This window comes from Zonotrichia leucophrys, chromosome 2, assembly GCF_028769735.1.
Source record: "Zonotrichia leucophrys gambelii isolate GWCS_2022_RI chromosome 2, RI_Zleu_2.0, whole genome shotgun sequence".
NCBI lineage: Eukaryota > Metazoa > Chordata > Aves > Passeriformes > Passerellidae > Zonotrichia > Zonotrichia leucophrys.
Genome location: NC_088171.1, coordinates 91,132,663 through 91,151,072, shown reverse-complemented (window position 1 = coordinate 91,151,072; position 18,410 = coordinate 91,132,663). Strand labels below are relative to the sequence as shown.

At 44.3% G+C, this 18,410-nt stretch overlaps 1 protein-coding gene across 2 annotated transcripts in view; it reads right to left on the bottom strand.

The window, feature by feature from the left end:
* GABBR2 (gamma-aminobutyric acid type B receptor subunit 2) overlaps positions 1-13,785 on the bottom strand; it is a 458,014-nt gene extending 444,229 nt beyond the window's left edge. The window contains exon 1 of one of the 2 annotated variants that reach the window (XM_064705661.1): positions 12,554-13,785. In XM_064705661.1, coding sequence (XP_064561731.1) covers positions 12,554-12,862 — 309 coding nt within the window. In that variant the 5' untranslated portion in view covers positions 12,863-13,785. The remainder of the gene's footprint in view (positions 1-12,553) is intronic. The other variant, XM_064705659.1, reaches the window with a different exon arrangement.
* Positions 13,786-18,410: the final 4,625 nt, after the last annotated feature.

Here is an 18,410-nt window from a genome sequence, read left to right as displayed (position 1 = left end):
ATCTCCACAAAAATTCTAGTTATAAGCATTCTAATTTATAATTACAATATATATGTCACATGACATAAGGGCATGGAAGTAAATAGATAAATAAAACTAAAATGAGCAAAATAGCAATGTATAAATAAGCAAAAAATGTCCACCTGGGGCCCAGCAAATAGCACCAAGCAGGAGATACTCTCAATTAATCACTAACTGTCCACAGTGACCCTTCTGCCAACACACCTGTGCAATTGGATGGACAAGACAAGAGTCAAATGCATTCTTATACACAAAAATGAGGTGAAATAGAAATGCCCTTGCTTAGGGTGGAGAAAAAACCTTGCAAAAAGCCTTTGTTTTTTTTTATCACCATTGCCCATAGTGAGAAAGCAGCAAGGCTGCATGGAGCCCTTCATGTGGGGAAGGAGATATTGGCTTTCTTCCTGTACAAGGCCATGGCCAGATCAAATGCAGTAAGATCAACATTTCTTATGGATATTTCCTAGACCAAGAAATTTAACGCATTGTCTGGGCACAACACAAAGTAGGAAGCACGCTCTCATAGCACAGTCTGCATAGCAACAATTTAACACAATGACTTAATAGGTATTTTCCATTCCTCAGCCTTATGATTCTATAATGTGATCACTGAAAACATATTTTAAAACATTTTTTTTAACTTAAGATGAACCTCTTCCCTGAGCAGACAGCCAGTATAGGCCAAGATGTTGCTTAAATCCCATTTAATACCTTCCTTAGAGGCTTAAATGGGATTTTATTGGTGAACAGTCCTTGGACCAGCCTTCCTTACAAATTATTTCAGCATTGACTACACTAATGAAGGAGGGGAAGAAAGCAGGCATTCATGCTGCCAAACCTCAGCAGATAAGGGGCTCTGAACTGCTCTTCCTATCCCCAAATCTTCTCACCACCTAAGTGAGGAAACGGGCCTCCACTGAGTCATAGCTTTGGCTCAAAGGTAGGTAGCAAAAAAATGTGGTTTGACTATCCAATACCCTCTTTAGCACTTCAAAAGGCACAAATCTGCCAGCACACCTCACTGAACCCCTGTTGCTCAGCCAGTGCCTTTAAGTTTATAAGGGAGCAATGGCGAATCAGAGGCTATGAGGTAATTTTCAGCACCATACGGATGGACACACATTTAAGGGAGCATCACCTTATTCTGTAGACCCATGAGCAGCTTCAAGCTAGACCAGTCTTTTTCTCTGCTGGTGCTACTGCTGGGTGCCCTCAGCATTGCTGCATTTAACCCATGCCTGGCAAAGGAGCAAACAAGATTATGAATTACAGCAGCCTCCTGTCACTTGTGTCCTGAAAATCTGCTTCCTGACAGAAACATTGAACTACCTAACCAGACAATTGTTTCTTATATAGTATTTTTATTGCTAACTAATCCTGTAAAGCTTGCATCAAAACAAGACCCTGCATTTTCATTTTTATGAATAAAATAGCTATATTTGCCATGCTCATGACTGATCATACAGGTATAATCTTCATTTTCAGAATAGCATCTCTTGAGGCTTATTACCCACAAAAGCAGATAACTAAGCCTCTGTTTCACATTTGAAGATAGAGTCTTTCAAGTGAGTTTGACCAACACCCTCAAAAGTTACTACTAAAATATAACAATGGGGAAATTTTAAGATGATAAATCAACTCATTGCATCTTACATCCACTTCTCAAATGTGAAGCATTTGAAATAGCACTGACTTTGAAACTTGATTTCAGTGTCAGGAAAAGAAGGCCATTTGACTTTAAACACTGCCTTTCACACTGTTTTGGGGGGGGTTTACCAAAGGTCAATCACTGTTGTTCATTACATTAAAGGAGCTTTTACAAGATTTAGCTAAAAACCTTAGGACAGAGCTGGTGACCAGATGACTCACTGTTGGCATCTCCTTTGTGAGTTCCACACAAACTGAGTAATATTCAGAGAGGGAAACTGTAGGAGGAAATTGTGCTCCCTCGTAGAAGCACAATCCCTGAGAACTTAAAAATAGAAAAAACCCCAAACACCTGGCATAAATGTGTCCTCCACAGCCAATACTTTCCAAAGGCAAAAGGAGGAATCTTTTCAGTGTTGTCCTCCTTGCCACATTATCCTCAAATTTTACAGCATTTAAAATTCAATTCTCAATCCCCTGATAAGTATTTCTGAACTGTAAATCACTTAAACAGTTATTAGTTCATGTAAAAGCTTGATTATAGACTGTATTAACTGCATTAAAGACTGGCTATATATTTAAGCTATATGTCACCTCATGCCTCCCACACACAGCTTCCTCCCCCTTGAGCAACAGCCATTAACATTTATAGGATGTTCTAATCCCAGGCTCACATGTTAGTTTTTTTCAAAGCAGGTTATCATTCACCCCTTCTTGTCCCACGTGTCTCCGCTCTTGTTGCTTAATCGCTCAGTGTAATTAGACTACAGAGCACTCACACATCCTAAGAAACCTTGGTAATGTATTGGAAACCAACACATTTCTTGTGGAAGGAAACTCCTGTTCTGACATTGAGACCAAGCCTCTACCTTCTGCCAAGAGCACTTCATTATCAAGATACTACTATGTGCTGTAACATGTCCCAGCTTTTTAAGTAACTGCTATCCAGATACAATTATTTACCTCCCACAGCACCATCCAAATGTGCAGGCTATCTACATCACAGAATTCACAAAATTCACAGAATGACTAAGTTGGAAGAGACCTTCAAGATCATGTTGAAATTAAAATTTTCATTTGAAATGAAAATTTTTTTTTGCCTCAAAACCCAGTGTCTGACTCCTTGTGTGTAGGCTGAAAATCTCTCCGCCTCCTTTCCTTTTTTCCCAGCAGTGCAACACAGAGATCAAATTAATTTCCTCCATTCTGAACAGAAGGCTTGAAGAAAAGAGATAAAATTACTAGTATTTACAGCAATGGTGAGATTATTCCTGAAGTAATAGATGAAATTCTAGTGGCAGCACTTTGAGAATAAAGATGACAAACTGCAAAAGATTGAGAAGAAAGACACAAGAATGCATAAAACGCTGAGGGAAAAAAACCCAAATCAACAATTCTTTCTGTCTAGTTTAACGTTCAGAGGTGGCTTACTCTGTAACTTGCTCTATTGTGGATGGAAAAATGATTTCTAATAATACCAAACTTTTGAGCAGCTAAGGAAAACACACTTTCTGTCCTTCAGTAAACTATCCCCTTTTAACTAAATAACCTTTGTTAGAAAAAAAATACGTTTGCTGCTGCAACTACAGTAAGGGCTTCTGCTGACATTGAGATAACACCTCCTGATACCCATCAGTGACATACCCATGCCAGCCATACAGACCTGCCTTGAGTAACAAGGCCCTAGGGACATAGTACTCCCACCATGTCACTCCTTTTGCTTATTTTATACAAGCTGTTATTTTTGCCAAGGTCAAACACCATTTTCAAATATGTGTTAATTGTAGAAATGTCTATTTTTTGATCGATGGTTTTTTTAAAAATACTGCACTTTGCTTATTTCTCAACTACAAGATCCTTGAGATGTGATAATCTAATTTAAAAAGATATTTAATACTGCCATTGATCCTGAAAGGATTTCTATCCCAAAGGCTGAATGAAATCAGCATTTTATTCCACCAGGCAATTTGAAACTGTAAAGCAAGTAACGATGAGTGCCTTTGTTCTTAATTAAAAGTGGCAATTCTAGGTCTCCTCCTCATAGAAACTCTGCATTTTCATAGGTGGGCTGGCTTTCTAAAGTGCTGAGCATTCAGCAATTCCCACTGTTGTTGACAGAAAATGCAAATCACTCCGTGTTTTTTGGAAAGCAAATCTTTAGTTCAGGGACCTAACTAGAAACCTTTAAAACAAAAAAAAAATAAAATAAAGAAAGCAAAGAAAAAAGTGATGTGGAGCTGATACTATTAGCATGCCTCTCAGCAAAAAATGAGGAGCAGAGGGGAGCTTAACTAAGTTTAAAATGCAAAACTTTTTGTATCACTTTATACACAGACAGCTACTGGAACTTAATTTATTTTGCTACATCACACAAAATCTTGTTGCCACTAGCACATCCCTCCAGATTAGATTCTCACCAACAACAGGGAATTTTGTCCTGCTTATAATTTTTAGAAAAAGTGGATGGGAGAAAAAAGAGGAAGTTGGCTTTCTCTCTTGATCAACCTCCTGTAAATTATTAATACTTCGGTCTTGCCAAATTCACAGAAGGAAATAGAAAGCAAAATCCATGGTGCTTCTACAGAACTTTAAAGTTATATGGAAGACCCCACAAAAACACAGAGCTTAATATTTTTATACCATATGTGTATACCAAAATATACCTACACGGTGCTGACAAAATAAACACGAGTGCACATCTGAATGACAATGCTTGAAAATTTTTGCATGTTGTATTTTATACCGCATTAAGTGTCTGTCAAAAATTGTCCCTTCATATAGAGTTAAAGGTATGAAAGAAAGAGATTATTCTTTGCTAGAAAAACACTTAAATCCCTGTGAAAACAGGAGCAGTAAACAGTGGAAAGGAAGTTAATTAGCATCCCAAAAGGGGCCTCTTACTACTTCTCCCTGGAGGTTTTGGATGTAAAATGGTTACTTAGACACCTATTGTGTGTATGAATCTTCACATAATTCTGCAGTTCAACGAAGCTGCAGCAGAAGCTGAGGCCTACCCTAGGTAAATGGAAAATTAAAATACATAACTACTTTAAGGACATAAAAGATTCAACAAATAGATTCTTTTAGAGATACATGGTGGTGATTATTCAAATAAATAAAATAAAAGACATTATGGAAATAACTTAATCAGACAGACACGGTAAGTTGTTCTGATGGGGATTGTGGCTAAAAGGGTCTTACAAAAAAGGTGGGGGTAAAGGAGAAGAAAATCAGTTCAGCCAAGGATTCAAAAAACGTTCTGCAGAGCCATCTACTCAGTGACAGAGCACATGAACCTGGCAGACCCAGCTTGCAAAGAAACAAGCATACAAGGTTTCCACATAACGTCTGTGACTTTATGTCTCACAAAGCGAAGAAGTTTTCTGATTCCATCAGGATCCAATCCACCAGAGTCCTTCAGAAAAGGGAAGGATCCCCTAGACAGCCATAGAAGTCAGAAAGCCTTGATCCCCCTCTTCTGCTGGTGATGTCCTGAGTCTGCAGCTGCTGAGGTATTGCAGGGACGGAGGTGTATGTGAAAAAAAATTGGAGCTGCTCCTCTCGTGGCTTCAGTGGCTGCAGGGTCAGCAAAGATTAAGCTGGAGATAACAAGCAAATCACAGAAAAAAGTTGTCCAGGGACAACGATTTCAGGGTATCCTTAAGACAAGATAGAAAGGTTTTCTGAAGTACATATTCTAGCTTGCAGCACTGCAAGTTGAAATACATGGTCTGTATGGTAAAATGTGGATAATCCTAATGGTCCTCTGATCTTAGAACTCATTAATTATTTAAGGAAAGTACCACGGCCATAGAGGGAAACCTAAGTTTTCTAATCCTATCACTCAAAGTCCTGATGCTCACTTTAAAGCAATTAGTCCATTATCTGGGCCTTCATCTCTCAGAAGCCTCAGTAACAACAATTTGGACATCCCTGCTGAATTAGCGCCCATATTTTTCATTCTTTGTGGGTATAGGTTTCAGGCAGAAGGTGGATATTTGTCTTTAATTTGTTAGCTTTCCTCTTCACATTTGAGAAAACTCGTTTGAAAAATACTATAGATAAAACCATCAGAAATAAAGGCAGATGATAATGAAAAATTAATGGCACAGAAATTGATCATCAATCACTGACTTAGCAATGAGATTACTTGGCTATTCCATCACAAGGGGAAAAAATAAAATTCAGAAAAGTGTTTGCCAGTCAATATGCCCCATTTCCACTCAGCAGGCAGTATCAAGCAGTCCCCAAATCCAGCAGACCTTACCCACAGCAAAAGCCTTTGCAAGTAAAGAAATCCCTGCTTAGCAACGAAGGCATCTCCTAAGTGTCCGTGGCATGGCAAGGGGAGACAGAGGGTGACTGAAAACATATTCCATTGTTCTCAGGGTGTAGCTGAAGGAGCTCGCTTCAGGAGTCAGGCCACTGGGCCATTAACACGGGAGCCCAAGAACTACAAAGGCACTGCAAATCTCATTTCTAGCTCAGCTAGACCCACAAATCAGAGTGCATCTGGCTGCTGAAAAGTTAGAGGCTCTGTCACTGATTTAGATCCAAGATTCCTAGTACAAAAATAAATTTGAAAAAATGTGATGTATGTGCACTGCACCATCTCAGTTTGGAATCCCACAGTCTGAAATAGGCTTCCTGGGATATATGGGGCTGCTGTGTATTAACAGACATCTCCACAAGACTGAGTCATAGCTGTGCTCACTGATCTCAGCACACATCTCTGCTAACCCCAGCTGCTCCAAAAATTATCCAAGTCAAAAGGAATAATGGGGGGTTTTCCTCTGTTAACTTTCACCACTTGATTCCTTGAGCCAGACCTCTGCATGCAATGGTTCAACACTTCTAAGGAAAAGTATCTCATTTCCATCATAGCAATGGTATCCACTTGAGTTTTTTTTGGTTCCCAGATTCTACAGTTTGCTCAAAGGCATTACACTTCTGCCTTATGCCATGAAAATGTCCATAAAGCAATGAAATTGAAAGCAGAGAACACAGCTTGATACGCACATGTATCATCATACTCAGATTATTAATGCAAGGTGGTGTTTTGCAGCCTTGACATGCCTATGGTGTAATTCTAAATAGTTACGTGTATTTAATTAAAATAATATAAACAGCATATCAACAACTTTCTTAGTGAATGCTACCATTAAATCTCTCTCATCTAGCTCCTTCCTCTCTGTTTTCCCCTTACAAATATTTTCTTCACAGTTATCACCAGGATGTTACATCCCATCCTTTCCACAAACTTGAGTAATTAACTCTGGCTGATGTAAGAGGACAGGGCCTTTCTACTCTTTCTTCAAATGCAAATAAATACTATTTCCTAGATTTAGTCCAAAAAATAGTTTTTCTGTGCTGATGGAGCACGTTTGGCATTTGAATCTAAAGATTCCATAAGAGTGTGTTTTGCAGTATGCATAGGATAAGTTATACAAGAAATTGCAAGACATATGCCAGAAACTGGCTTTAATCTCTTTGCAGAGATATTTAGAGGATGTACATTCTGCAGGTCTGGGATCCGCACCCAGAGGAGTGGGTGCAGTGAATACATGATTTCTCTCCTCTCCCCACCCACACCTTAACATCAGCGGAGAAGCCAGCATGGAATTAACATAAACACTTAACTTTCAGATTCTTCCCTCCAAGTTTACAAAACTCTGAAGCAAAAGGAGGTTATGTTGGAGTCATGTTACTCGGAAGTCAGAGGGGACAGTGACTATTTAAAGATGTCCCTTCCAAGCAGAGTGTCACCAGCAGAGCAGACAGTGACTGGCACCATACATGCAGTGTAGTGCATTTTAATGCCTCCCTCTCTGCAAATATCAGACAGCACAAGTACTCAGTAATATTTAAAGGTAAGAAATTACCCAACTGCCTCAACATGTGCCAGACACATGCTCACCTGATGACACAAGAACAAATGTCTGCCAGCTCTGTCTGCTGTTAACTGTACCCCCTTTCAGACCCTGACTTCTCCCATGTATTCAGCTGTTACCCTCAGATGAGCACAACACAGCCTCACCTGTCCCACTGTGAGCACTCCAGAAATCAAAATAAGGCTCCAGACAATTTAGTGCTCAGAGCACTCACAAGCATCACAGGGCCCACCCCAGAGACCCCACTTGACTGTGGTACATCGTGCTTCCTCTTGCAAATCCAGGGAGCGACTTGGATCGATGCCTCCCAAGACAGAGGGCCTAACCAACACATCACAGGCACTTCTTTGGGGGGTAGAGGTGTCCCTGCTCAGCCCTGTGATGGTAATGGAGAAGTTTTTCAGACAGCAACCAGCAGCTGTTTGTCCCTCTCCGAGAACCACCTTGTGGAGTTCCAGTGTACAGTCACCTTATCCCGTACCACTGACACAAACCTGCTCTCCTGTTTCTGGAATGTGCTCCCCATTCTCAGCAAAAGTGAACTTCCACTTCCACTTGCAGAACAAGACATGAGTGGGTTCTGTTGACACCACTCATGATAGGATTTTCTGGAAGGGGCATCTTTATTTGGGGGCTCAGGGTCCTTTAAAACTTAGGACAGCTGGTAAGAATGACTCAGATGGGTGCATGGTCCTTCTTAAGCCTTGAGAGTTTTACTGAAAACATTCACTTTTTTTAGTAAAAAAGAAGAAGGAAACAAAGATAAAGTCTACACATACTACACCTAAACTGTAATTTCTTGTCACATAAATTAGGAAAGGCACTTTCTACGTAGTTACAGAATAGAAAAAGGCAAATATGTCTCAAATATCAATAAGCTCACATGTTCCTTCAGATTTTGTGGAATCCTGTGCATTTTCCAGAGCTCCTCCCTCTATACCAACCCGCTATTTAAAGGTATAAGAATGTATTATTTCACAAAAATGAGACTATATGATGCTTACCACAAGGTGCTTGTTGTAGTTAGAGAAAATTAAATAATCTCATCTCCCCAGTACAAATATTCTTTTCTCTTTGTGATAATATACCCACTTACTTCAGGAAAATTTTTTTTAGCTTGTCAAAACTCACTTTGATTTTCAGAAACAAGTGCTTTCTTGACTATGCATGTTTTGATTAAAAAAAAACAACTCATACTGTCTGTGCACCACTTGCAGCACTGCTCCTACAAGAAATAAGAAAATCCAATGCATATCTGAGGGAAGATGTCCAGATGTAGAAGGACAGATATCCAACTTCCATTGACTTCCCTTGCCTTCTTCCAGAATGCCTCTTCCTCCAGTTACCATATGGTCAGTTTTTGCCTGATGCAAATTAAATACTTTTGACATTTATAATAGGGTCCACTAGAATGATTAATTCCTTTTATTTTAGGGTTATTCTGCTTTTTTCCTTCAACAGATGTATGTTAGGGTGCTTACTTTGGAATAATTGTTCTTGATTTATGTGCATCTTCAGCTGTATCTAGTGCTTGTAGAGGTTTTTCTTTCATTATTTTGCAAACTATTTTTTTTCTTTTTAAACCAACTAAAGCTACAATCACAGGGATGGAAAAAATGAAAAGAAATGTTGTATCATGGTTGTTATCTGAAGCCATAAGCTATCAAGCACCCTTAACTTCTAGGACTTGGTCCAAGGGCTGCTGGAATTGGTGCATTTACTGCCATTAATTTCAATGGGGTTTGGATGAGACTCTTTAGAGATCACTTTATAAATTTTTGAGTTTCTAAAATAACACAATTATGAAATTTTGCCCAAGAGTCTCATCTAGAGAGAGACTCCCACTCTCATTGAAATGAACAGCACAAAGTAAAGTCACTTAGACCAGAGTTCTGCAAATGCCTACACTTGAGCTTCATTTTATTGGCTGAGTCTGCATAGGAATGCCCAAATAGATAAAGACATGCCCATGAAGTACCAAAATAGACTGGATCAGGATCACACTCCGAGCACACTTAAAAATCAAAAATACCCAGAACAGAAGCCTCTGCATTTTTGTATGTGATGTAACCTGCGGTCATATTTCATAACAAAGATGTAATTCACACAATCTCAGCTGAGTCATAAACTAAACATTATACTTAAGTGGTTAATTCAATTTAAATGCTTTGAAAAACACTAGAGCTGCTGCTCATGTCCTCAGAGGTTAACGAGTTCAAGTGCTGACAAACAACAATTGACCTTAGAAGGCACACTGCAGTTCTTCAGATGGCTGGTCAGAAAGTAAAGGCATTATGATGCTTCCTTATCCAAACCAGAACTATCAAGCCAGATAGAATATTCAGTTCAATCCTGACAGAACGAACCTGAATGCATAATAAAAAATAAAAAAACAATCTAGTCTGTTTATTTTCATTATTGTTTTTCACAAGCACTTAGTTAAACCATTACAGAAAATTGCAATACAAGGATCAGACTGCAACAATGAGGGATTTTGGAGAGACACAAGGGAGAATACATGAGTTACTAAATCACTGCCATACATTTCCTAAGCATTATAAATATACTGCAATTATTTCTCAAGCTATTAAAAAATCCCATGTGTTCAAGGCTCTACATTCTCTCTTTCAAGAGCCAACAATGTCACAAGCACCACCTGTGAAGCCCTGAGAGGGAGAGCTACTCCCTGGCCTCTGATTATGCAATGATAAGGATCCAGGCCCCTTCAGGCATATCTTATTTATTGGCAGCCTCAGAAAATAGGCTGAGAATCAAGTGGGCATGATGAGCCAGCTACCTTCCTGCTTACTCTAAGTGCACTGAAGTAAAAAAGGTAATGCCCGAACTGAGGGGAAAAGTTTGTGCTGCCATTAGGTATTTAATGGCTATTTCAGGCCACTCGTCCATTCCGTTTGGGTGCAGTCAATCTAGCACTCCTTGTGGACACTAACTTATTTACTTGTCACTATTAAGCACACAGTAATGACCCAACTGTACTCCAAACACATACGTTCACCTGACTTAGCATCCCGTAACCATCCATTTATTAATTGCTTAAAAGCATCCAAAGCAACACAGCAAGCTGGCAACATGACCCTGATTTCTTATGCCCCTGGAGTGCAAGCAGTAAAAACGCAATTTTTAAGAAACTGATACTCATTCCAGAATACACACGGTAATGTTTTTCCTGAATATGTTTATGATAACCCCCTAGTCTAGAACCCAAAATCTCTATGAAGAACGCGACAATATTTTGACTGCAATAAAGCGCAGCACCTGATTGATTAAAATATTACTGTATGAAGAAGGGACATCCTGCCTAGGCTCCTCTAATTCCTATGCATATTTTGTAATAATTCTATCCAAGGGAAAAACTAATGTAGAATAACATAATGAAAACAGGATTAGGAGACCTGTGATTTTTTCCTGACATGCATCTCACTTTATGAGACAGGTAATGCCATTCAGAAAATCCCCATAATTCTTTTCATTACAATTGCAGAGTTCCCTAAGATTCATTTTTTTAAGGAAACAAGCAGCTACTCTAGGTTGATCTCGCCTGTACTCCCTGTCAGTATCTAGTCTTGTTCACACAACACAACAGGATGGCAGCCTGCTCCTTCCTAAGTGACATCTTCAGCAGTATTGCCCTCCATGCATTTCTGCTCAGAGATATCTTTAAAAAAACACACTATGACAAATGTATGTCAATAAAAAGCAGCCACCCTGGAAGGAGAGGCCTTCGGTAGTCATTTCAGGGACGCAAACACTGTCACGAAGCAGTACAGCCTGTCATTGCTGCTCTCAGCTTGTTCCCCCCGGACCCTGAGAACCCAAAGGGAGCAGACGGGGGCTTCCTTAAATTACAGCCGGCAAGATTTTCAGCAGTCACTTGCTTTACCGGGGGTTGTCTTGGAAGCCAACCCCGGCGCCAGCATTGCACAAGAAGCGACTGCCATCTTCAGGGGAGCCCCGGTACCGGAGCCGCGCGTATCCTCCGCAAGCACACAGGTACTGAAGTTGTGACAAAAACCTAAGGCAGTTGTGGGCGGCTGGTAGTGGCAACCAGCTCGACAAAGCCCTCGCCTCGCTCCCTGCTCCCTCTCCCAGGTAAAGGGAGTGTGTTCCCTCGCTCAGCCGGGCTCCCCGCTCTCCCAGCCCTGAACCGGCCGCTGGCAGCGCTCCGGAACGGGGGCAGGCATCCCGCCGCGCTGGCAGCGCTCCGCGGGGACGGGCACTGCAAATTTACTTCTTCCCGAGAAGCGAGCGCCTCCGCGCCCCGCCGCGCACCCCCGGGCGAGCGCCCAGCCGCTCCCTCCGGGGGCAGGCACGGGGGGCATCTCAGCGAGCCCCTGACATAGCCTCCCCTCCTCCTCCTCCTCCTCCTTCTCAAGCTACGGCTGCGATCGCTGCCCTTCGCGTCCCGCCGCCGCATGGGATAAGCCGGGCTGGCAGCGTGAGCCCGTTGGCGGCGCGGGGGAGCGGAGCGCCCGGAGTGCATCTGTTGCTGAGCGGGTGGCGGCTGGCACCGGGATGCGGCCGCGGCTCCGCTGGGCGAGGCAGCTTTCCTCCCACCGGTGTACGTGCGTGCCAAGGGCAGCGGATCCCGGCCACAGCCACCAGAACCCCCCATCACCCGGGCACCGTCCGGGCCCACCCCCGCGCTGCAGGCGGCTCCCGGACAGGGGCGCTCCTGGCGCGGCGGGGCGAGCCCCAGCTGCCGGGGCAGCCGCTGCTGGTAACACCGGGCGGGCAGGATACGGCCCGCCGGCCCCGCGTCCCCCCCCGTCCGCCGCCGGTGCCCGCACATCTGCCGGCAGCCTGCGGGGCCGGGCGGGCAAGGCGGCTCGGAGGCGGCGCGCACGGCCCCGCCGACAGCCGCAGCCCGGCCCGGGCGTCCGCGCTGCCCTTGCGCCCCTGCACCCGCAGCGCCCCGGGACTGGGCGGCGGCGCCTCCCCCTGCGCCCGGGGCTGGGGCCCTCGGCTGTCCCTACCTCCGTGTCGTAGACCAGCAGGTCCAGGTAATAGGGGCTGAGCAGGGACTCGTTGCGGATCTGATCCATGGCCAGATACACGGCGGGTAGCACTCCCTGGGTGATCCTGCTCTCCTCCTCGGACTGGTTGACCGGCATCAAGCCCATGATGGAGATCGGCGTGGTGGCGTTGGGGCGCAGCCCGGCCGCCCCCCGGGAGCTGCCCCGAGACCAGCCCCAGCCCGGCGGCGCCCAGCCCAGGCACAGGAGCAGCAGAAGCATGGCAGGGCTGGAGGTGGCAGCGGCCGGTCTCCGCGAAGAGGGATGCATGCTGCTGGATGGGGAGGAGGAGGAGGACTGAGGGTGGAGGAACGGGCTGAGCGGCGGAAGAGAGCCGAGCCCCTCTCAGTCTGGGCGCATCCCCCGGCGGCAGAAGCCAAGGCGGGAGGGAAAGATCTGCCTCTCTCCGCTTCCTCGGGAGCCTCGGGGTCTCCTCTCTCTTCCCCCCCCTCCCCTCCCCTGGCAATAATCCTTCTGGCAATGGCGCCTACTCCTTCCCAGGTCTGCCAGCTGCAACCACCAGGAGCAATAAATAAATAAATAACCACCACCACCACGCACACACAGACACTCTCCCCACCACCCTCCTCCGCTCTCCCCGCGGCACAGCAAGGGAGCGGGACCTGCCTCTGCCTCCCCGGCAGCTCTCCCCCCTCTCCGCTCAGGGAGGGACAGCACCTCTCAGGCGCGGGGGGGGGAGCCGAGCAGCCCTCATTGAACACTTCCTTCCTTCCCCCTCCTCCTCCTCCAAAAGGGTGAAAAGGGGAAAAAAAAAGGGATGCTCCGGCAGAAAACGCCGATGAGGAAAAAGCCCCCCCCTGGAGCCGGGGAGGCGGAGGAGGGGAGCGGAGCGGAGCCGGGGCGGGGGTGCTAGTGCCGCATTCCGCGGGAGCCGGGGCAGCCCCCGCCGCGGGCGCGGAGTGCCGCCTGCGCCCTTCCTCCGGCTCGGGCAGCGCCGCCGGGCGGGATGCGCGGCCGGGGGCACAGCAAAGTGTGCCGCGGCGGCGGGGGCCGGACCGAGCTCCCTCTTCACGGCATCAGCGCTGGCTGCCGGCGGGTCGGGCACCTTCTCCAGGTGGAGCTGCCAGGGCGGGCGCGGGGAGGTGCGAGCGGCGGCCGCTGCCCATGGGCGGGCAGGGGAGGCCGGCGGCAGCCGCGGCCCGCGGGCTGTGCCCACGCGCGACCCGCTGGCACACGCGCGGCGCCCGCGGCAGCGCTGCCCGGCGCGGGCGGGCTCCGCGCACGCTCCCGCCCTCACACGCGGCACGCAGACACGCTCCCACTCGGGCTCGGCGCCCCGCACACGCACACGCGCAGCCAGTCCGGGCCACGGCAGCTCTGCGGCACGCAGCAGCAGCGGCGCCTCTCCTACAGCTCAAGTCGTGGGGTTTCGGGTTTTTTAATTCTGGGGGTTTTTTTCTTGGTTTTTTTTTGTTTGTTTGTTTGTTTGTTTGTTTTTTTAAACCGGTTTCTTTTTCCCGCAGAATTGGAGGTTTTGGGGAGCCTGACAGCCCTCGGGTTACCAAAAAAAAAAAAAAAAGAATAGAAGAAAGAAAAATATTAAGGCTGCGGCAGGACTCTGAGCTTCCCCGAGGGCTGTCGCAACCCTATGAATAGCCTGTTCTCCCAAATAATTGCCTCCACATCTCTGTGGCCCATGGACAGCCCAAGGCTTTTTGCGTTGCTCCCAGGCTGTCCCCTCACCCCAGGGAACACGTTCACACTGCCCACCCAGATCCAGTCTGCAGAGTCCCAGAGCAGCAGTTGGCTGATCTGTTTCATCTCTGGTGAAACAGAGATCCCATACAGGCAAAATGCAAAACTTTTCTTAACCCTGCCTTAGGCACCCCACTTTTTATACATATTCATAAATTTCCTGAGGTCACTCCGAGCAAACCTTTGAAGATCAACCTAATACATCTAATTTATATTGCACAGCAATGGCAGCATGTCTGCAATAAACTGGAAAGAATTTTCATGGATTAATACATTCTAAGACTGTAAGATCTGACCTTGGGGTAAAAGCCCTCAATCAGTAATTTCATAACATTTGTTGCATTACAGCCCTTCATTCAGAATGACGTCCAGCAGTGTTGACTTTAAGGCATCAGTAATGAAGAATCCATCACATCTCTTGATAAATCATTTCAATTATTAATTAGTTTGCTGAAAGGTGCATTTCATATTCCATATCAATTTGTCTTATTCCAGCTTCCCAGGTCTCATCATACCTTTATTAGCTTAAGGGGACGCAGTATCAGTGATCTTCTCCCTCACACAGGGGCTAAGATTAATCACATTTTGCTTGTGTAAAATAATAAGGCCAGCTTTCCCTCACCTCAAGAATCATTCCTGGAGGCACTTCCAATGCACCTCTCCTTTTTCCACATGATGTTGAACTGGCCCTTCTGTGACATGCCTGCACTGGGCCATAAGCTGCAGCCTCCCTCAGTACCAGCCAGTTCCATAGGCTGGGCAGGTTGGCAGGTTGAGAAACCTAATCCCTACAGGCAGACCAGACAGAGTGTTGTCCTTGTGGGGACGTCTCTTTATGAAATCATCTACGCCATGTTTTTGATGCCTCGGGTTATAGCTTTTATATTTTTCAAATTCTGTACTGCTTAGTGTGTAGTTCTGAGCTTCATATTAGGGGCTGGTAAGCTCTCTTCACAGAGTAGGAGATAAAACAATTCCTTCTCTAGCTGGGGACCGAGGACAAATGGTCCAAATTTCAGGCCCAAGAGCATAAACAGTGGACTGAAGAGAGAAAAACAAGAAGGATGGGTCTTCATAATATAAAGCTGTAATAGGACAATTAACTCAAATAAGATAATGGACCAGAACTTATAAAAGTGAGAGACTTCATGACCAGTCATCTATTTTGTGACCATTTTGGGTTCATCTTGGGTGTAGCCCTGGCCAGACTCTTGTACTGCCCAAGGTGTATCGGCTGAAGCCTTTTAATAAATACCTTCTTTATTCTTTAACTCTGTCTAGGCTCTGTTCTAGGTCAGCCTTCACAAGACTCCAGTTTCTGGTGACCCAGGTGGGGCAGAAGGCATCTGGAAAACACCCTGGATCAGAGCCAGAGGGGCATCCAGCTCTTACCCCTCCCCACTCCTGCCTAAAAGCATCACCTACCTCCTTACTTCTGTGTGCTCGGTCTTGCACTGGAATAAATCAAACCATGACCTTTGTTTGTACAAGTGACTTGTCCAGCAGTTTGTCACCTGCAAACTTTCCAGCAATTCATTTTCTTCCAGAAAATTGATTATCATAACACCAAGAACATTCCTAGGATGCCAGCAGGAATAGGTGCCATATTGATTTTGTGTAATGCTATTTTTAACCAGAATATCATATTCTAAATGATGTTTTGCCATTCTCAGCTTGCTATGCAAGTTTGTCTGTCAAAATTAGTTCCACAGAAAAATCTTTCTTCACTGCTTGTATACTGTATCATTCTGTGATTTTCACCAGTACTTGGCTACCAGAACTACAGCTACTTGGATCAACTTGGTGATCCTTTTACAACATTGGCAGTTTATTAGCACACACACTCACATTGTCTCTGGACTGTCATCATCTTTCCAAGATCTGGGGTTTTTTTTGGAAGCAATTTCTACGGTTTTGAGAACTCAGTTTTCTGAAAGAAAGCTTGAGGCCAGGTTGTGTGTTGCAACAGAATTAGAATCTTGGACATTATTAGCAACTACCTGACATCCTTCTTTGCTACTGCTGCAGCAGCAAATGTCCCTTTGTCAGCTGAAGATTGAAATGCATCTCCTTGCTTTCCCAGCACAGGCCAGAAAGAGTCACTGGACAGTTCCAGTCAGAGTGAAGTTCAAGGCTTGCCCTCATGTGGGAGGCAGAGACCAGCTGACACTGGTGTCCCTGCAGTGCACAGGGAAGGCCAAAGAAATGCATCCAGGAGAGGTCTGCAGAGGTCTGGAGTGTGGCTGGATATTTAAACCAAGCAAGGCTGCACTTCAAATTACAGTATTTAACAATGTGGTGCTTCTGACCTTAATCTGTTTCTTGCTGCACTCCCTGACAGTAAAACAGGGTGCTCTTCCTCCGTGGCAGTACTGTGAAGACAGATTAATAAGTATTTGGGAAACACCAAGAAACTGTAACATTCAAGTTCTATAAAAACAACCAACCAACCAACCAACAAAAAAAAAAAAACAAAAAAAAGGAAACAACTCACACTAAGAAAATAATTTTTATTTTTCAGTCTAGGGATTTGTTCTGGGGATGCAAGTAAGGCCATATATTGAACAATAAGGATTAGTTAAAATAAGCCTCTCAAAATTCTTCCTGTGTGTCAGTGAGGCATGAAAATGACAGTTTCTCCACCTTTTGTAAAAAACAACAAAAAATCCCCAATAAAAACAAACAAAAAACCCCAAGCACCCCTCACTCCTCCCTCAAAACCAGGGCATGTATTGCAAGAAAATAATGTAATTAAAAATCGTAGTGTAATACACACATTGAGGCCAACTTTTGATTTCACAAAAACCTTTATTTCTCGCACCTAAGTATTTACTTTGCAAACTGATTGAAAGTTTCACGTTGTCCACATATGTTTTCTGCTACAGTTGTACAGCACATGATTCTCTGCTACAGTTATATCTTGTAAAGCCTGCTTCTTTCCAGTTCTCAGCGAAGAGAAATTTCTTTTCTTAGGTACTGTACTGTGTTTATGCATAACAGATGCCCAGGTAACAGCTCATTTTAAATAAAAGAAGGCCTGAAGGAGAATTGCACCAAACTGCTTATTAAATATTGTGTCAGACACAGCCACTGGCCCAGCTGCCTTTTCTTCCCCTTAGAAATCCCCAGAAGGTTTTGCTACCATCAGATTGGTAAAGTGCATTCCCTAGGATGAAATCCTCTGAAGCAGCACACATCCTTTATCTGTTAGGCAAAAAGGCATTATATTCTCATTTGGTGGTCCGCATCAGACACCCTCTGTTTATTCCTTGTTGGCTAAAATATCAGTTCACAAGAATTGTAAAACCTGTTCTCTTAACTCGAAAATCAAATGTCACTTTCTTCTTGGCATGTTACCCAGTCATTTCAGTGCTTCAATCATGTGAATCCTTCAACCATATTTCTGTAAAAACACTGTCAAGTATCTTCCCTCTAATGATCGCTTCCAATTTCTCAGTTATTACTAAGTCTTCTCACAGCGTATGCACAATTAACAATTTTTTTCTTTATATATTTATATTTGCTTATCACAGAGTATCTAATTAATTAATTTCATATTTAAGCATCTGTACTAGTATGACTCCCTTGACCACTTTTTCTACAGTTGCAAGTTAAGTATCTTCAGACCACAGATAAAGTCAAGAAACTCAGAAAACTGATTTTCCATTAGCACCAACAAATAAATTGCATCTGCTGCAAGTCCTCTGGGAGATGGTTTGATGCTACACAAAATATATTATGGAGCCCCTTAAGCCAGCAACTCACTTCCTGTATGTATTTTCCTGCATATTCATCTTCTTAATACTTTTTGAGACATCACTGAGAAGGTCCTGCCCTGTTTTTTGTCTCCAGCCACCCTTGCAAATCCTGGAGCCATGCAATTCCTGTCAGTGCTGACTGGGACTGGTCTAATCAGGCTTTGTCTATTCCTTAAAATATCAGTGAACAGTGGATTAAAAAAACCCAAAAAAACCTGGTAATCTAGGCATAGTAATTTTAGTACTGCATGTACATGCATAATGTTTTTCCTCTGCAAATGAGAAATGTGGGAATACTGCAGTTCTGTAATTTGAACTCAGCTATTGCTGTTGCGCCTCAATAG